The sequence below is a fragment of the Rhagoletis pomonella genome, unplaced genomic scaffold, assembly GCF_013731165.1.
Source record: "Rhagoletis pomonella isolate Grant_MI unplaced genomic scaffold, Rhpom_1.0 Rhpom_scaffold_00549, whole genome shotgun sequence".
NCBI classification, from domain to species: Eukaryota; Metazoa; Arthropoda; class Insecta; order Diptera; family Tephritidae; genus Rhagoletis; species Rhagoletis pomonella.
The window spans coordinates 54958-75524 of NW_023459103.1; the positions used below are offsets into that span (position 1 = coordinate 54958).

The 20567-nt window shown below is 32.9% G+C and overlaps 1 protein-coding gene across 1 annotated transcript; it reads right to left on the reverse strand.

The window, feature by feature from the left end:
• Nucleotides 1-5917: 5917 nt before the first annotated feature.
• LOC118751130 (fructose-bisphosphate aldolase) lies at nt 5918-15321 on the reverse strand (the record flags this gene model as incomplete). Its single annotated transcript, XM_036485900.1, is given in 4 exon segments — nt 5918-6410; nt 14009-14208; nt 14277-14696; nt 14906-15321. Coding segments are annotated over 4 exon segments (1095 nt in total). The 3' UTR covers nt 5918-6314.
• Nucleotides 15322-20567: the final 5246 nt, after the last annotated feature.

Consider the following 20567-nt stretch of genomic DNA (forward strand, 5'->3'; position numbering starts at 1 on the left):
AAAAACAGCTTCTCATAAAAACACAATCGCCGTTCGGAGTCGACGTAAAACAGTAGGTCCCTCCCCTTTCTGTGACAACATCCAGGCTCACGCCACAAGCCGGAGGAGAAGCTCGGCCAAACACTAATATATGGGTAAGCACCAATCTATTATTATTATTATTATTATGTACGAGAATTTCAGATTTTTTGAGCAGTGTGGCTTAAGAATTCATCAATATTTATTAAAAATTTATACATACAACCGCTCTTTAGCAAAAAAGTGGGTTTTCAAGAGATTTTAGGAAAATAGCGGTGGCACCGCCGACCTATATCATATTGGTATTTGGTCGAGATCGGTTAAGTAGTTTTTGAGATACGCATATATCATAAAAGTGGGCGGCGTCACCCCCATTTTCCTAAAAAATCCTGGAAAAACCACATCTTTGCTATAGAGCGATTGTATATTAACATGGGCCGAAAATCCGCTTTTTTAGAGTTTTGATTGGTAATAGCAAAAATATGGTCCGTTATCAGAGCTGGGTAAATGCCATTACATTACAACTACAATAATATTCCTCAGTAACTGTAATTAGGATTCAATTCCTTTAGTTCACAGCAAAGGAATCGATTACTTTTTCAATTCATTGAAGTATTTTCAAATGGAATTGTTTTTTTCTTCAATTCCATTACAAGGAATTTCATATTGGAATTGGAATAAATTACGTGCTAGTAATGTAATTTCTTTTATTTCAATTCCTTTGAAAGGAATTAAAAATGTATTTTTTTCCAATTTCTTTGAAAGGAATTGAAAATGTAATTGATTTTTTTTCCAATTCCATTCCTCAAAGTAGTTTAAAAAGTAATCGAAAAATTTATAAAAAAAATTTTTTTTACTGTTGAATCGCAATAGCTTTGTTAAATTTCTTGGTTGCTAACTGTCTTGAATAAACAACTTATACCTAATTAGCATTACTAATTGGACTTTAAGAAAACTGAATAGCTTAAACTGTAGCTGTTCAGTTTATAGGGTAACGGTTAAATTTTCCAGATCCTACCGCGAACGCGCTTCGCGGCAGATGAGACCCATAAATGTTGCTGCCTTGGGCACTGCTGTTCTCTTGGACTAATCCCTGCGTATCTATAAAAATGCACTGAGTTAATTGTGTACTTAATTCTACTCAAAATGGTGTGCCTTCTGGGACCTTTGAAGTACTCTTACTGGTATCCTGCGTTATTGCACTTTCACTTAACCCTTGCAAACTTGTTTATTTATCCATCGATTTTCATCAGTAGTAGGGTTTTAAGTCGCAAAACAAGCAGATATTGGCTAGTATATACTAATATACATTTTGAAAGGCATTTTTTTCTGTTCGCAAAGCTCGAGAAAGGCCGTACCGATTTTTTTGAAATTTCAGAATCTACTGCCGACTTTCCAAGGGTGGTTATAGGCTAAAAAAAAGTTTCGATATAGAAAGGGGGCGTGGCACCTCCCATACAAACCGAATTTTTCAAACTGCATTTATTTGTGGTAGAGGACTGGAACTGGGTATGGTGATATATACATATATAAGACCCATTCCATACTCATGGAGAAAAATTTGCATGGTTGGAGAATGGGGCGTGGCACCTCCCATATAAACCGAACTTGGTAGACTGTAAGCCTTTTTAAAACTCTTTAGTTTATAGTTTTAGTTATCAATTTAACTGAGTTACAATTTCCAAATAGGTGGCAGCCCCCCTCAAAAATATTTCCAACAGTTATATTTCTTAAACCTCTTTAATTTGATACCCATATTGTAATATTTTATTTATTTTATCAATGTAATTTAGTTAAATTTTCAAACAGATGGCAACCCTCCTCAAACATATTTACGGCAGTAAGCCTTCTTCAAACTCTTTAGTTTGACACCCACATGGCAAGATTTCATTTTTTTTACAATTTGACTGAGTTTAAATTTTCAAATAGGTGGCAACCCTCGTCAAAAATACTTCCAGCAGTTATCTCTCTTAAACCTCTTTAACTTGATACCCATATTGTAATAATTCCTTAATTTTATCAATATAATTGGGTTTAAAAATTTTAAAATAGGTGGCAACCCTCCAAATTTTTGCGATATAATTGGTTCTGGTATTATACCGAATAATAAAAAAAAAAATTATTCAAATCGGTTCAGCCGTTTTCGGGCTTTGATGACCGTGACATACGAACACAATATTTTTATATATATAGATATACATAGAAGATGTCCAGTGTGTGCTTTCGATTTCAATCTTTGACCACAACAAAAATTCCACATTGTACATTCGTGAATGAACTTTCAGTTTCTCGATTACTTTTACAATTCCTTTAAGTAATTGAAAAAACTAAGTTACTCTTGCAATTCCAGGTAATGGAATTGAAAAAAAAAAAAAAACCAATTACATTTTCAATTCCTTTCAAAAGAATTGGAAAAAAAATTACATTACTAGCACGTAACTTATTCCAATTAGAATATGAAATTCCTTGTAATGGAATTAAAGAAAAAACCAATTACATTTGAAATTACTTCAAGGAATTGAAAAAGTAATCGATTCCTTTGCTGTGGACTGAAGGAATTTATTCCTAATTACAATTCCTTGTAATCTGTAATTGGGAGTAATTTAATTCCTAAAGGAATCATTACGACCCAGCTCTGTCCATTATGCTCTAAAAAACAAAATGTTTGAAATGAGAACATTTGTGGTCAATATCCTAGGCTCGCCCAAATCCATCAAAGTTCAAGTACTAAAAAAAAATTGTTTTCTTAGCTAACTTCCATTGGAGGATATTGACCAAAAAATTACAAATTTCACACAGATTTAAGAAAAGTTGCCTAACTTCGACAATTTTTATGCGATTGCTATCAGTTTATTTAAAAAGTGATTTATTTTTAGATAGTACTACATCTTTTGAAATTGTGGAAATCATTGATGATCAAAATTTTAAAAATCAAGAGATATATGGGTTTTTTTATTTTACCCGATAAAAAATCCCAATAAGCCAAGTCCGACAATAGATTATTATATCTATACATCCTCTTCTCGGATCATATTCGATCTTTGACATCAGATCAAAAGTAGTCATTCAAAAATCCAAAAAAACTACAAAATCGTATTTACTGACCTAAATGACCTTTAAAAAATCTATAAAAATAAGCAATAATATTTCCCATAAAAGCGAATAAAATTTAAATTTCCAAAAAAAAACTTTTTCGATGGGCACCCAAATGTGTATATTTAAACAAAGTACTCAGTACTCTCAAAAGTACACGATCCTTAATAGTATCGATGCTAAGTATCATCAAAAGTACGATACTTCCCAACACTAATTATTACAATGTGGATATAAATCGAAATGGCTTTGGAAATTCCTTTATTTCTCAACTCCAAGTTGAGGTAGTAGGGAGGAAGTAGAGTTGCCACATATTCGAAAAAGGAAGGAAGTAGTGCCAAGAAATCTTTTATAGGTGAAAATGTTTTATTTCTAAACTGCATTTGAGAGGGTTGCCAGCTGTTTAGAAAGTCAAGTTCCATTTCATTTATCTTTTAATTTTAAGCTTGCCAGCTATTGGAAAGTAAATTTAATTTGAATTATACATAGATCATATAAATTATCAAAATATGAGTGTCAAACGAAAGATATTTTAAAAGCTTTAACTTATAAATTGCTATTTTTTATGGGTTGGTCCATTTGATTGGTACAATACAGGGTGAAGTTAACTTTATTTATTGTCTTGGATAGGGGTTCAAAGTTATGCGGTGTGTATATCGTTTTTAGATAGCTTACAAAGGTGTTAGTCTTTTCCGAATCCCTTTTGCCCATTCGTTGCTTTCCTTTTTTATTGCAGTTTCTATCAAAGTGGATCTCTAGAATTTGCTCGCTGCTTTCCAGAGTGAATATTTAGTAGTTGTAAATCCATCAGTACTTTTCAGACATTGTCGAGTTTGAGAGTTTGTTAGCTTTTTTAATCGTTTTCTATCCTCAGGGTATATATTTTGTTGACACCTTTTCTTTACCAGTTGTTTTTTTTTCTTATTTTCGTCTTTACTGCTAGAAAGATTGATACATTTCTTCCTTTTTCAAGAGGTGGTGTTGAATTCCACGCGGCTTGCTGGAAACAATTGTTCATGTGTTCTAATAGAGTAGTAAGGTTTTCTTGAGATTTAAGAGGTAAAGTCAAATAACGGGCGTAGGAAACCATAGATAGGAAAGTATTCCAGTATAAAACAGGAGAATGATCAGAACACAAATCGAAACAAGAGCTAAACGCTACTTCTGAGGGCACAATGTTTTTAAGTTGGGTATTTTCTTCGTATTAGTTGGCCAGTATGTAGCTTTTCCAGGCGAGAGTAAAAATAAATTGATATTTCTGATAGCAGCGTAGAGTTGTCGTACTTAAGAAGTGATAAGGCGAGAGCCCCAAAGGGTGTGATTTGAGTTTTAATCGCCTCCAGCTATGAACCTATTTTCAAGAAAATCGAAAAAAAAGTATTATATAAGTACGTATACCTTTCGAACAAAATTTTCCGGTCATGTGTGTTTACTTACTTTTAGGCGCACATGCAGTTCTCGCCTATGGCTAGTTAATTGTTGACACGTAAAGTGTTAAAACTAGTTATTTTATGCGAGATAGCTCAGCCAGTACTATAAATACCGCGGATTAATTTTGGTTCAATAATTGTCACTTCCAAAGCATTTATCAAAATATCATTGCAAAATATTTTATGAAGTTACAACAACAACGACGATAAAGTATTGATTACCGAAAACCAATGATCTCAAACCAGCATTGTTAAAAACAAAAAAACAACAACAAACTTGAACCAATTGCAGTGAAAACTACACACAATTTATTGTTGTTGGTTTTTGTTTATGTACATTTGCGTTTGCAATAGGAATACATGGAGTGTCTATACATACATAAATTTTTTTTTTTGTATGATATATAGCCATTTCTGAAACATAAGTGTGCACATACATACTATGTATGTATGTATTTTTGAAAGCGTTTTGAGTTGGTTGGTAATAATTCTTCTTTCTTTTTTCTTAATTTTCCCAAATGCTGCATGCAAGTAAATATTCTCCTTTGAATTGTATGCGTTTAATAAAGCCAGTAGGTACCTGAGTAAATTGCTTAGTTACTTTGTATTTATTATTACAATTACAAAACAAAAAACAGCAAACAATTATTTATGTAAATATAAAGTTATAGTCGTCAGTTTTAATTATTTTACACAAAGCATAATTTTTGTGCGAAGCAAGAAACGCGCTTAAACTAGTATGTATTCGAAATTTAAAAGAGTAGGTTCTTGTGCAAAAAAAAAAAAAACATTTAAAGCCCCTTTTGTATATCTTTCGTCTAAAATATTTAAGTTGATGAAAATTGAAGAAAAACGTATTGTAACAATAATTTTTTGTCTACATAACTACTAAACAACATTTTTGGTAATAATTGATATTTTGTTTGCTTTTCTTTTAAAGAACAGCACATGTAATGTTTAACGTTTTTTATATATTTTTTTATTTTCTAAGTTTGTATTAACTCTCAACTTGATTACTTTTTCTCACTTTTTTTTTTACTTAAAAATATACATAATGATAATAAATTTCTTCTTTTATTGTAACAGCAAATAGTTTTCTTGTTGTTGTAAATTGTTCTTCATCTTTTTTAGCTTAGCTGTTGGTGCGCATCCGCCGCAGCCATGATAAACAGAGTGATGATAATGTTGAGAGTTGTTCCACCTCGTTTTGTCTTCTTTTAATTAGCCTCTCCTTGAATAGCATTAAAACTCAGTAAACAATTTTGGATGTTAATTTGTTTTATTATTGTGGTACATGGGTTGTTGATGCGTTTCAAGATTTACATTTTTTTTTTGCTAAATTCGCACGCAACTGGTGGGAGGAAGAGGCAGCGAGGTTATTTTTTTTTGGTTGTAGTTACTAATTATAGTTGTGTGATGTTCTTGACTGTTTTTGTTGTTTCAGCACAACCCTCTTTATTCTCTTGGTTTCCTTGGCTTTGGTTTTATTTCTTCTACTAATTTCTAGTAGCCTATTCGCTTTGCTGTTGCTGTTTTGATGACTTAATATTTTTCCTTTGTTCTTTCTTTTGCTTGTTGTTACTGTTGCTACGCCACTTTTTATTCTTAATAAATAAATTGCAAACAATAATCCATCTCTCACTACTATAGGTATATAGTTAAGCCTGTATCTCCTTTCTAATAATGTAGTACACCTCGTCATGGTTTTAGCACCATCGCTCCTACTTTGTGCTTACTAGAGTTGCTGTTATGGTTGTTGTTGTTGTTTTGCATTTAGTAGGCGTGATTGGCAACGAAGAGTGCAGCATCAGCACCAGCACCGACCACACTACCGGCAACATATTTGCCCACAGCAGATTCACCGTTAGCCTACGAAAAGGATGAAATAAGAAAATAATAGAAGTAAAATGATTAATTGATTTTGTAATTAATGAGCGATTATTATCTAAGATTAAATAAAATTTGCTCTTTCCTTAACTAAAGTTTAAATTGCTAAGCTTAACGTTTACTTAAGTCCACTTAACATAAAAATTTTGAGCAAACACTTAAGTTTCTACCCAAAATATGATTTAAGACCTGTTTTTAGCAGATGTTGCTCCAACTAGGGATCGAACCTAGACTGAGTGATAGTACGCACATCTAACCATTCGGCTACAAAGGAGGCCGCGAAGTTAGAATGCCATACCAAAAATTATCTACATACTTTTTCGACTTCTTCTAGATTAAGTTGCATCTTTTCAAGCAAAGCCTGAAATACGTATGCGTTTCACAATAAAAAATAAATACAGTTTTTATCTGAGCAAGAACAAACAAAAATTGCAGTTAAAATTTGCTTTATAATTTTGAGCAAAAATTGTCGGCCATTATTTTTTTGGTATTTAAGAACAACAAAGTTGTGAATTTCTCAAAAAATGTTTACGAATTCAGAAAAAAATTCCTAAACGGTCCAAAGGATTTCGAAATGTCCCACAAGCAGCGCGAAAGCTCTCAATATAGCTCGAAAACTCCAAAAAAAAGAGGCTAGAAAAATCCTTAAGATTCCTAAAAAAAATCCAAAAGAACCGAAAAATGTTCACAAAAATGAGTTATAGTAAAAAAAAATAAAGAAGTCTCGAAAAAAATTTCGAAATTAATACAAAAAAATATATTTCGAAAATTTAAAAAAAATTTCGAAAAAAAAAATCAAAGAGACTCAAAAAGCGCGTACCCTTTTGTTATTGTTATTCTAGCGTAATAATATTTATTTCAAAAAAGTTAATAAGCTTTATACCACGATTTGTTTTTAGGAAAATAGGACATTTTATTTATTTTTTTCAATGGCGCCAAAATTAAAGGAAAACTCTTCTGGCATTGCTTATTCAAAATCTCAACCAAAAAAATTATTTAAAGCACGAGAAAGTCTTCTAAATTTGAAATTTACAAATATTTTTTATTTGCGGTCGCTGTGATGTAGCGGTTAGCAGTGGGCGCTGCCATTCAGCAGGACCTGGGTTCGAGCCCAGTTTCCTATGAGCATAAAAAAAAAACGAAAAAAAATTATTTCTAATATCGGTCACCCCTCGGTAGGCAATGAATGGCAAACCTCCGAGTATATTCAGCCATGAAAAATAGCTTCTCATAAAAATACCATCGCCGTTCGGAGTCGGCGTAAAACTGTAGATCCCTCCGCATTGTGTGACAACATCAAGGCGCACGACGCATTTCGCGTCAGTGTTATTTATTTTCCATCTCTGTTGTTGCTGTTAAAGTATCGATTGACATCACACATCATTGACAATGAGAGTTGTCATCATTAGAGCGCTTAAAATTTTCGGCATAGCTTTAGGCGCAGTAGCAAAGATAATGGCCAGCCGTTGAGTTTTGTCATTGGCGTGGGAATAGGGCTGTGAATCTCCTCTGCTTTATGGAGTTTTTTTCACTAAGTACTAACTAACTAGTTATACCTCTTTCAGTTAAACTAATATGCATTTTTTTAAGAGCTATTTCGTGTGCTAGATGTGTTCAAACAACAAATTTGTATTGGATATTCCCAGCTCATTTGCCAATATTTGATGATTTAGTAGGGTACTCAGTCAGGAAATTGAATATATCTCTCTCTCTCTTTACTCTTTAAAAATATCGATGCTACAAATGTATCGGAGAGAAGTACTCAATACCTACTCGTATCGAAATCATTATAACATTCAGTGGAACTAATTTAATTATTTTGGAAATGATTATTAAGCTTTTTAACGCGCTGTTGAAGTCCAACCCTCTAACTGCTCAGCCTTACCGCCATTTTATTTGATTTGCTTCATACAAGTTAAGATAGCATACAACTTAAGGTATAAACGTGTTGCCAAAAGCACTATAGCATGTTTCATATATTGTCACTACCAAACTTCCAAATAATTGGAAAAGCAAGTGAAGACTTTAACCGCGTACTCGATACCCACCTAAGTACTTGTGAGTATTTATTCGTAGTTTCTTGTATTGGAAAAACACTAACTATATGTAAATGCTTCCAGGCAGACCTTTTAAATGGGCTTTCTGTTTGTATATTCTATTCGAGATTCTTCGAATAGCCCTGCCATTGACAGTATATAAACTAATAAGAAGGGTATGTTTCCAAGATAGTCAAATTGAATTTTTACTGCCGTCCCTTTTATTTCGAGTAAATGTTTCCCTTCCAGAAGAAGCTTGGTTATAAGGCCAAAGAGACTCTGGCCAATCGCTTTCAAATATCGAAAAAAAAGTTTTTTGAAGAATTGATTATTTTGTCTTCTTATTTGTCCGTTGGAGTTTGAATCGGTGTTGCTATTTTCCGCCTTTTTATTTGGGTTTAGCCGGAAAAATCTTGACTACATAGTTTCTAGCTTTTTTCTTAGCCTTTTCCGCCTTTAAAAATGATCGAACGGCAAGCATTAGTTGCAAGACGACACCGTGAATTTCTACACGGATGGGTCGAAGCATGACCAAAGTGTCGGTGGATGGTTATTTCATGCAGGGCGTCATCATCAGGCATTGGCATGGAAATTATCCCCAGTCAGACTCATTTGAGTACCAGGCCATATTGATATTGCAGGGAATCGCGTTGCGAATATGTTGGCCTGCAAAAATGCCCACGAGTCGTACTCACCGGATAAAGAGTGGGAGTACTTGCTCTTTGTTAAGTGATACTAAACTATTGGTTTTCACGCAATGGGGCTAAATATCGTACCGAATCGTCACTAACACAGCTGTTTACAGACCAATGAAATGGAATCATGTGGTAAATGATTCCTAAGCTGCTTAGAGTTTGTGAGGCTATGAAAACTATTTACTTAAGTACAAAATAAGTTGCCCCTACAAAAATGTATATTTTTTTCCTAGTTATAATAACGACCAAAAATGTTTGATTTGTTAATTTAGCTTTGTTTAGCCAAAACTAAAGTTTAGATTTAGCTTTTTTCAGCTTTTTTTTTGCCAATTTCGTCTTTTCTCTGAAAAAGTTCTGGCAACACTGGTTTAAATTGGTGTTGGGAACTATCGAGTACTTTTGAGGATCGATACTTTTAAGTATCAGGTATTTTTCAGACTACCGAGTACTTTCTTTAAATATACACATGTTGGTAACATTTCAATTGTAGAAATCTCACAAGATGACGGTGTTTTATTTAAATTAATATATCAATCCCAAATTACGTCAAATTTATGAATAACTATACCGGGCACAAGTATTGTACTTAAAAATTATTGAAACTACAAATTGAGTACAATAATTTCTGAATACCGTTAAATGTAAATAAAACTCAGTACTCTTTAAGTCTATTCGACACTTAATACTGAGTACTTTGAATCGATCCTGAGTGCATGTATCAAAGCGATTATTGGAACAGAGCATTTTTGAATACTGAGTACTTTCGGGTTCGTTTAAGGTCTGAGTACTTTCGAGTTCCTTTTTCGAGTACTGAGTACTATCGAGTTCTTTTGTGAGTACTTAGTTCTTTGGAGTACTTAGTATCGATACTTTTAAAAATCGGGTGCTGTCGATCCTTTTCAGAATCGAGTTCTGAGTACTTTTGATATCGATACTGCCTAACACTAGTTTCAATGCCATTAATCTCGATTTGTGTAGAGTCTGCGAGGCGTATGAGTAATATGTATGTATGTATGTATGTGGAGTCAGTTGAATGGATATGTACTACCCAGTCAGCACAAAAATCCGAAAATGGATCCGAAAACAGAAAGAACATTGGATGAAATGCGGATTTTTGCCCACTTATGGATTCCATTTGAGGGGACTTTGACGATCCGTTTTCCAACTAAAGTGTGTGGCAGAAATTTGCGTCTAGAGAAGTACTGAAAATGGTTGTGAAACGGCTAAGTTCTCGAATGTTTTACTGATATTTTTTCGTATAGAATTTTACATTAACACCTTTCCTTCTGTATTTCACAGATGCTTTTTCATAGTTCAGAATAAAAAAAAACGGAAAATAATCTTTTTATTGCGTCTTGACGGCATTGGAACCCAAAACTACTGGAAGCTAACAAATAACATCACGCCTCTCTGCACGTTTAGCTACAGCCAAATATATAACTTATATTATGACTCTAAATCGTACATTTTTGCCTAATACCCAACACTGCCAGTTAGAAGTGCTTTTATTATTTTCATATATTCCAGCCATGAAGCCTCTTTTACTGTTCGTTACTCTTGGGACAAGAACTTGCTTTCTTAGATGGTAACTGCACCAACTAAGATTTCGTTCCTGTCTTTTCAATGAGCTCCAAAACTATATGTAGATATTTTTACTTGTAGTTAGTTATACTTATTTTACAAGCCTGGCGTAAGTAAAGCCAAGATTCGAAAAATATATGATGGGAAAAAGAAAACATAACGGACACTGATGGTAAGATATCGGATAAACCGAAGGTGATTTGAGTGGAATATCAAGGCAATTGAAATAAGTAGCAGACTAAAACGGGTTTTTTCGTTACTAGTTTTCAAACAATTTTTCTCGAACATGGCGAGCGAAAGTAAATGTTTATGAAGAAGCCGTCATAATAGCGGTAGTAAAAATGTTAGAAAAAGCGAAAACTTGTTTTTATTTGCAAAACAATTAAATTATATCTAGTGAACTATGTATGTATGTATGTATGTATGTATATGTATATAAAAGTATTCTAATGTTGGATTTTTTTATATTTAATTATGCTTAGAAAGCTATAAAGCAAAAATCATTGCTGCGTAAACGTGTGTATATAAATGTTTGTATAAAAATTATATATAAAAATTATTACAAAAAATATTATAGTCTAAACTACATAATTAATTGCAAAAGCTCCACTGTATCCTTCCAATAAATGTACTGGATTTAAAATTTTTTTTTTGTGCGTATGTGTTGCATATGTATTTGTGTGCAATCCACCGCATGTGTGCGCGCGTGTGTGAGTGTTCGTAGTTTTTTTTTGTAAATAAGTGCAAATAAAATGTGAATATAATCTGGTGTAAATTTCGTTTCTTTTGTTTAATATTTGTGCGAGGCCACAAACAAGCTGGTATTGGCCGCAAACGAAGGTATTGAACCGGCTACGTAGATTCCTTGACATGCGAGTCCATTTGCCTGCATTTGGATACATTTTGTGTATGCATACGAAGCAGATGAATAATGGCAGCAGGAGCAAAGATTTTTGTAGCGGTACAAAGTGTTGCGAAAGTGTGCGAGTATACATATTTTTACGCGTGAAGATAATATAAATTCAAAAAGTGTTTAGTGTAGAAATTAGAACACAAAGAAAAATGTATAAAATATAAAACGTACTACAGTGCGTAAATTAAGTTTAGAAAAGTTTTAAAATTTTTTAATAAATTTAATAGTAAGTGTGGAAATGATGTTTATTAGTGTGTGTGTATGCGTGTTTCCAATTATTTGTAATAATGTACGAATACAAATTTTGAACTGTAAGTTCTGCTGACTAGCGTCTACTGGTTAGAATGTCAAATGATTATTAGTATAATGTTATTATTAACCTTTTTATTAAAATTACATAGTTATAATATAATCTTATTTTCACTTGAAATGGGAATTTTAAAAAACAAAAATAGGCGCAGTAATAAAAGGGGGTTAACAGAATCAATTAATAGGTAATATTTAAAACTAAATATCGACTTTTCGGATTATCTGCATATCTAGAGGATTATAGTGCCTAAGAGGAGGGTTTACTCTACTGAGCATTTTGCAGTTATGTTCAATTTTTTGAGGTAATGTTAATTTATTTATTTTTTTTTTTTGAGGTTATCTAAAAATGTCAATGCGGAAAACTCGATAGTTTTATACCCACAGCACTTTTATATACGAATAATTGAATATGATAATTTTCTCCGGTGCTTCTAAAGCACAAAACAGTATTCATAAAAAATTTGGCCAATTTCTTTAAAAAAATTACAGAAAATATATATGTAGATACATATGCGTATCGATATTTCTCGATTTCTATAATTGTTAATAATACTATAATGCATCGAGTACAAATACACTTGTAATAATTTTGGGATATAAATTTTTTTTCACCCCATAATTTTAATAGATTCTCAAAAACCCGAAGTTCTTATATTTTTTGCATTCTATACGTTTAATTCGATTTTAAAAAATTATTTTTAATAGACTCTCAAAACCCCGAAGGTCTTATAATATTTTTCGCACTCTATACATTTGATTCGATATTAAAAAAGAATCGGTACTTTATTTGCGAATCTTTTATAGGGTAAAAGTACTTGATACCGGAAGTGAATTTCCGTTCTTCACTACGAAATTTAAGAATAAATCTAATTTCTTACTACTGTGAATAAGATGTTTATAAAATATTTTTATTTTTAAACCTTAAACAAATATATTTCAAAATTGTATCTAATGAAAATTGTGATAATTTTTTTTTATTATTTTATTAAATATAATATAATATAATTTTATTAGGCATGTTTAATAAAAGTTAATTTTATTATTTTTATTTTATATTATTTTGTTTTATTTTATATTTATTTTATCTTTCCACTTAATTTTACTAAAACATTTTTTTTTGTTAATTTCATTGCAATTTTTCACTTTATTTGATCGTTTCACTTCATTTAGTTTAATTTATGGTTTTATTTAATTTATTGTTAAATTTTATTTAAATATTTAAAATTTTATTTTATGTAATATTTTAATTTTATTTTATTTATGTATACCTTTTTGTTTTAGTTTTCAACTTTATTTATTTTTTATTTTATTTTAATTAATTTTCTTTTTATTTCTTTTATTATTCTCTTTAATTAATTAATTAATAATTATTTTTTATATTATCTTATTTTCTTTTCTTTTATTTATTTAATTTTATTTTATTTCTTTATATTTTATTTTATTGTATTTTTACATTTTTTTACTTAACTTTTTTTGTTTTTTATATTATCTAATTTTTTTCTCTTTTGTATCTATATTTTCGTAATAATTTATTTTATTTGTTTTTTACTTCTGACATTTTTATGCGATTTTATTCATATTTTTATTTCTCTACTCTATTTTTTTGGTTTAAAAATTTAACTTTGAAGAATCTTGCATAGAGTAACCATTTTGAAAATTGGAAGTATGTATTTAAATTTAATTCTAGTATCCCTTACTAATGATTGTTTTTGGGACTGGAGGGATGTTATGAAACATGCAAGGACCTATTTGATGAAATTAAAGCTGAGTGTATGCGTTAAAAATAAAATACTTAATATTAGTCAGGAACTTTCTTAAATTGCATGTGCTAACTTTTCTTATTTTTTTAATTTAATTTTTCTTTAAAGCTCTGGATTTGCCATCTTAATTACGATTTCAGCTAGCTCCAAATTTTGTTTTTAACGCTTACACTCATTCCTTTTCTCCTTCTATGCAACCTGTACCGTTTTCAGACCTCTAAGCGCCCACCAATACAATTACAACTACAACTACAAAATTATTTATACTCTCAACTTGTGTACATACCTTTGCACGTTTCAACAATTCATTTTGGCCAGCGGTAATGTTGTCCTTCTTGCCACCCCATGCTCGCAAGACGGAAGCTTGCAGAGCACGACCGTACGAGAAGGTGAGAGCCCATGGTTTCAGCAATGGTACTTTGTTGATGGCGTTTAAGTGTACGGAAGCCTCTTCCTCAGATTGACCACCAGACAAGAAGGTAATGCCTAGCGATAGAATAGTATTAAATAGTCAAAAGTTTTCTCCAACCTACTCTCTTAGCACAACAACATACCGGGAACAGCAGCTGGTACAGTGCGGCGCAGAGCTTCGACGGTGGCGAGCGCAACTTGATCGGGTGTGTATTTCTTAGCGGACGATTGACCAGCTGTCACCATGTTGGGCTTCAACAGAGTACCCTCCAAGTAGACATGATGATCGTTCAAAGCCTTGTAGACAGCAGCCAATACGGTTTCGGTAACTTTTTGTGCGCGTTCCAAGTCATGATCACCATCAGGCAACACTTCGGGTTCAACAATTGGTACAATACGTTGCGATTGGCAGATGGAAGCGTAACGGGCCAAAACGTTGGCATTCTCCAAGATAGACTGATAGGAAGGTGTGTTCTTGCCAATCTTCAAGACGCAACGCCACTTGGCGAAATCGCAACCGTCTTTCTTGTATTGAGCGCAACGGGCAGCCAAGTCATCCAAACCTGTGTAGAAGAGCAAGAATGAAGAAAGAGATTGAATATTACTGAACTTATTTTTCTTTCAATCTGTATCTCAGCTATTAAATTTTTGATTAAGTCCTGCTTTATTTCTTTAACGAAATGAGGTAGCTCATCAAGCTTTCCCGAAAATCTGTCTTAAATCGCAAACTCAATTTAAGCAAGCATTAAATAAACTTTCCCTCCCCTCTTACCCTGAGTGGTGCATTCGTCTTCGGAGCCGAACAATGGCACAACACCCTTATCGACCTTAATGCCGGGAATGATGCCACGCTTCTTCAACAATTCAACGAATGGTGTGCCATCATCGGCCTTCTGGTACAAAGTTTCGTGGAACAAAATCACACCGGAGATATTCTCAGCGACCTTGGGGTCAGTGGAGAACAATAGCTGACGGTATTGACGACGATGTTCATCGGTATTTTCAACACCAATATCTTGCAGACGCTTGCCCATGGTGGAGACAGACTCATCGGCAGCGAGAATACCCTTGCCGGGAGCGACAATAGCGCGCGCAATGCGGCTAAGCTCCTCCTGTAATTCCTTGGATGGGTAGTTGAAGTAGGTGGTCATTTTGTAGATGTAGTTTTTGTAGTGGTGTTGAAGGAGACTGTAAATAGAAAGCAAAAGAGAGAAGAAATAAGCATAAGTTTAAAGAAAAAATTCAGAAGCTTACGCTAGAGTCGCAAACTATAAAAAAATGTGTTTAAGAAATTTTCGATGTTTTTTTTTGTAATCTTTTATGTTTCTTTTTAGTGAAAAGGCTTTGAAGCTATCTAACTACAACAGCAAGTGAAAGAGAGGCTACACAGATTGTGTACATATGTATGTATAGACAAATGTTGCGTGAGAGTGTTATGTTGCGAGTCAATGTGGCGGTACTTTTGTATGTATGTACAATGTTGCTGGTGCCATCGAAGCATAATGTTGCGAGATATTGTTGCGAAACTTTGATGTTTGTGTGAATGAAAAGCGATGCTTGTATGCGTAGCCTATGTATGTATTTGCATATGTGTGTCTATCAAAGATACCCTGCAGCAAAATTTAGGGACAGTCTGGCAAAGCGCTAGTTCCGCCCTACAAATTTCAGAACTGTCTCTGAACTACTGAAAAAGGGATGCAGAGTTGGACGGTTGAAACTCATATGTTGCTAGTTGCGCTGTCATCAATGTTACTCATCCTGGTCATGTGAAAGCTGACAAAAGATGCACAAATGTAATATACTATATTTTTTCGATTTTCTTAGACCCTAAAAGTAATAACAAACTGTTTTCGTTTATTTAATATGTAATTCTCTACATAGTTTATGGGGCAACTGCTCAAATATTTCCAAAAAAGTCGTTATTGGTACATTAATGTCATTTTTATACATATCTACGTACGTATGTATAAAATACGAATAAAATCATATAAACAGTGTTTTAAAACTTTATACAAAACAAAGTTAAATTTAACGATTTTTCGTCAAAATGTTTGACCTTTTAATCAGATGTAAAAAAATTTGCAAAAGTGGTAAACAATCTCACTTTGAAATGGGAGTGCTATTCATATGAACGATAATGTACATACGTAATTGTATCACTAAGCCCCCGAAATGTGTAGTTATGCATTGATTTTTTTTTAATTTCCAATGTTCTTCATTTTCAATATTTTTCGTTTAGTTTTTATTTAAGTACTATGTCTCATACTCCATAAACCATTTAAATTCAAATTCCTAACTGTGCTGCAAACTTATAGAACTCTAAAAACTGTCTTCAAAATTTCAAATCTTTAATCAGATATTTTTTATAAATATTTCGAGTATTCTGTTTTGTAGCCCATAGAATTTTAGTGTAGTAAAGTGTAATCTTGCATCTTAAACGAAAATATTTAAATAGGAGAATGCCTTCAAGAGCGTGCGTAAAAAGAGTTATAAAAAATCAGCGCGATTAATTATACTAAAATTTAATGGGCTATAGAACTGCATACTTATAAACTCTGATTTAAAATATTGAAGTTTTTATAACAGTTTCTAGAATTCTACTAAATTTCCAACACAGTTAGAAACGTGAATTTATTTGTTTATGTTATAATACTTATGAGCCATCCTTAAATAAAAAATTTACGAAAAATATTTAGCATGAAAACTATTGTGAATATTCACAATTCTATATTTCTTATGAGATACCGGAAAGTCCATGTATTGCATTTCAATAAATTTAATGCAATTTAACGCTGAGTTATCACGAATAATCATTCAATATATCACCGTTTTTCTCATTTTTTGACACGACTTAGTTCAGACTTTTAATTATAGGTATCCCAGAAATACCCATTATACGTAACAAATATAAATCATTTTTAAGAATAACGGTTTTAGAAAATAAAGGAATAATTGACACTTTATGTTCCTAAATTTAAAGCACAGTTTGCGTCAAAAAGTAAATTAGTTCAACAAATAGCTCTTGAAACATATAATGAAGTATTTTTATTTACAAAATTGTTTGCGTGCCTATTTAAAGAAAAGGCTCCATACTATACTTATTAGAACCAGCTCAAAACTAACCACATTTTTTCTGGCCCGGAGGTGACCCTTTTTGAACTATCTAAGAACTGTTGTTATATGAACTGTATCAGAACCATCTAAGCCAGAGTCAGCTCAGAACAAGTTCAAAAGTTCTGCAGAGGGCGACAATTGTCACTTCGTAGGACATCGCCATGTTAAAAAAGACAGTTGCAAGCATTGAGTTGGGATAGATGAAGAACCAGTACCGTCCCTTTTCAGGCTAGCTCAGCGCAAGTTCTGAACCAGTTTGATTTGCTGCAGGGTATCTGCTGTTTGCGCGGTGACGACGTAATATATTTTCCATATGTAAAGGTCAAATCTACTGATAAATACACTTGCATACATACATTTATATATGTTCATATACAGTGGAATTGTTGACATAAGATTACAAATTATTCCCTTTTTTTTGAACTTTGTTCTCTTTTTTTCCACTACAGCGCGTCATATTGATAACGTCTACAGCTGATAACGCATTTTTGGGGTTAATCAAAGTGCAGACAAGCCATAATATTTATAATAAATAAGTGCTGATAAGAGGCATGTAACTCAAATTCTTCTTCGTGGAAAATTTTAAATTTTGTTTTCATTTTTCTGTAGTATTTCATAGTTTCGTTCTTAATTTTGTACATGAGGCGAGAGCCGAACAGTGACAGAGGGTATGTTATATATAGACTGCGGATTTCTATGTAGAAAACAAAGCCTAAATATATGTACCACTTCACTATAAGCACAACAAAGCAATAAGTACATATTTTTTTAGTCTTCGTTTTCTAGAATGCTACACTATTTACAAGCGTTATACCAATTGAAGAGCGGCAGTATTTCATTGTAGAGAGAAACTTTTGTGATTTTTCGGGCTGGACTCCCAAGTCGTTGCTGCTATACCAATGTGAGAGTATGTAAGTTGTAATAAGGAGCTTCAGAGGACGAGGAGGGATTCTAGAAAACTTTTAAACCGGGCTAAGTGTCTGATTATGCATACTTCGCATAACTTCGCACAACCATTTGTACCAGTGCACTAAAAGTGTAACTTAAGAAAATGTGGAGCAAAATCTAAACTCAACAGATCGCTAAGTTTTTAAAAGTTCTGCTAATTTCTGGGTAATGGAATACATACAAAATACATACAAAGTACATACGAAATTACACTTTGAAGTTTATGCGAAGTTGTGCGAAGTCAGACCATAAGATGGACTAGGAATGCTTCACCGGCAGCAGACAAAGATAGTGTAAAAAGTTAATGCTTCACTCAAAGAACACTGCAGTCCTCGTACTAAAAAGCTCAGATCATTAAGCTGGGTTCTCTTAAGAGGCCTGTTGGTTGCCTCACATAACATCTTAATAATAATCTTAAATCATATTATATGCCGCTGTCCTGTTGTCAAATATACGACTAAAATGCTAAGGAGCCTATCAATTCGAGAAGTTAGCAGATATCTCAAAAGAAGAGCTGAAACTACTACTAAAATTCCCAAAAAGCGTTGACATCTATTATAGCGCTCCCACCTTTGGCCGTCGAAGTAGTCACCGTTGGAAATCAAGCCATGATTGGGAGGGCTTTAAGGGAGTGCTGGTCGGCCAAAAATGTCTGCTTCCTCTCTTGGAAGAGGATTAAATATAATGTCGAGTACTGTTTTCTGTATGCATCGTATTGTGTTAGTTCCGGCAATTACATATATGAAAAGAGTTTCGTTCATCAAATAAATAAGGGTTACATTAAGTTTTAAAAACTTTTTTTTTTTTTAAATACGTTACTCTGTTTAAAAACTCTGAGAGATTCATATATGTATGTATGTATGTAAATGTATGCATGTATCTCAAAAATACACAATTAATGTTTAGAGGTTTTATTTTTTTATTGAAAATTAAGCCACTTTTTATTTTTATCATTTTCACCACAAAATTATTTGTAGTATATGTATATAAAATGTTCCTATGTATGTATACGTATGTAGATATGTTTTAGCTATGGTCTGCTCATACTCTCTGCACTTAAAAATTTCCACACAATATTCAGCTGCTAAATTGTTCAGTAAAATTCATTTTTTCCTACGGAAACTTAGTCAGATATTTTAATTTAATTTAATTGCATATATTTATATTTCCATATGTTTGCAAAGCATCAGTATATCATCAGTATATTTGGATCACTACTAAGAATACATAACACTTATTTAATTTAAAAAAATATATAGGTACAATTTTTACACGCACCACAAGAAAAGTCGACCGATTCAGACGAAGCACCGCACAGATACTGAATGAAACGTTCAGCACTGGAGCAACCAAAAGTTCTACACTCAGCCGAGCAAATATATATGTATGTATGTATTTATGTACCCAGCTAGCACATTTGCCAGACAATTTCTGATATCAGACAAGTCAGAACAAAAAGTTGACTATTTAGACAAGTATTACAGGTTTTGTACAGATTTCTGGGCGAAGTGTCTGTAAAATTTTTTTTATTTCCTTATCCGATATGTCTGATCGAATTATGTCCGATGTTTTTTGGTCAAACAACTGTTAGATATGTGTTAGAATCGTCGGTGATTAAGTCAGAATTTCCCACGTCGTGTCGGTTAGACTTCCTGTCAACCTCTCCACACGCTTCTCTGACCGATATCGGTCAAAATCATACATATTTCTGACTTTTTGCCGACGAGTCTGACGGATATCTAACAGATTTCTGGCAATTTTGCTAGCTGGGTATATGCATACATGCATACGTATGTACATTAGGGTGGTCCAAAAAAAAGGTGGTCCGTATTTTTTCTTTACAAAACATATACTTAGAACCACCTCAAGGCCCATGAAGTTTTCCTTGCAGTTTGTAATTAACACTTCTTCCAAGAAATGGTGTAGAATTCTTGAAAATCAAAATTTTTCAATCGAGAGATTTTCGAGATCTCTCTACAATTTCTATGAAAAAATGGGTAGAGGGGAAAAAGTACATAAAATGCATGGAAAATTTCATGGGCTTCGGGGCAGTTCTAAATATCTTCTTTTTTTTAAACGGGTATTCTTTTTTCCTAGGCATGAGAGCTTAACATTTTCAATTTCTTTCAGCTGGAGTATTTTTGGACCACCCTGTCTGTACATACATATATATACATTTAATGTAGTAGACGGCAGGCCTCTTTTCAGCTGTGCTGATAAGCCATAAAGCTTGGTGGCGTAACTTTTAATAAAGCGGCTGAGCGCACGCCACCAGAGAGGCACTGCAAATATATAGGTGGGAGGCAGTATATCCAGATTTTTTTTTAACGAATCACATTTTCCTCAATTGCTTTGTTCATTTTTTTGAGCAT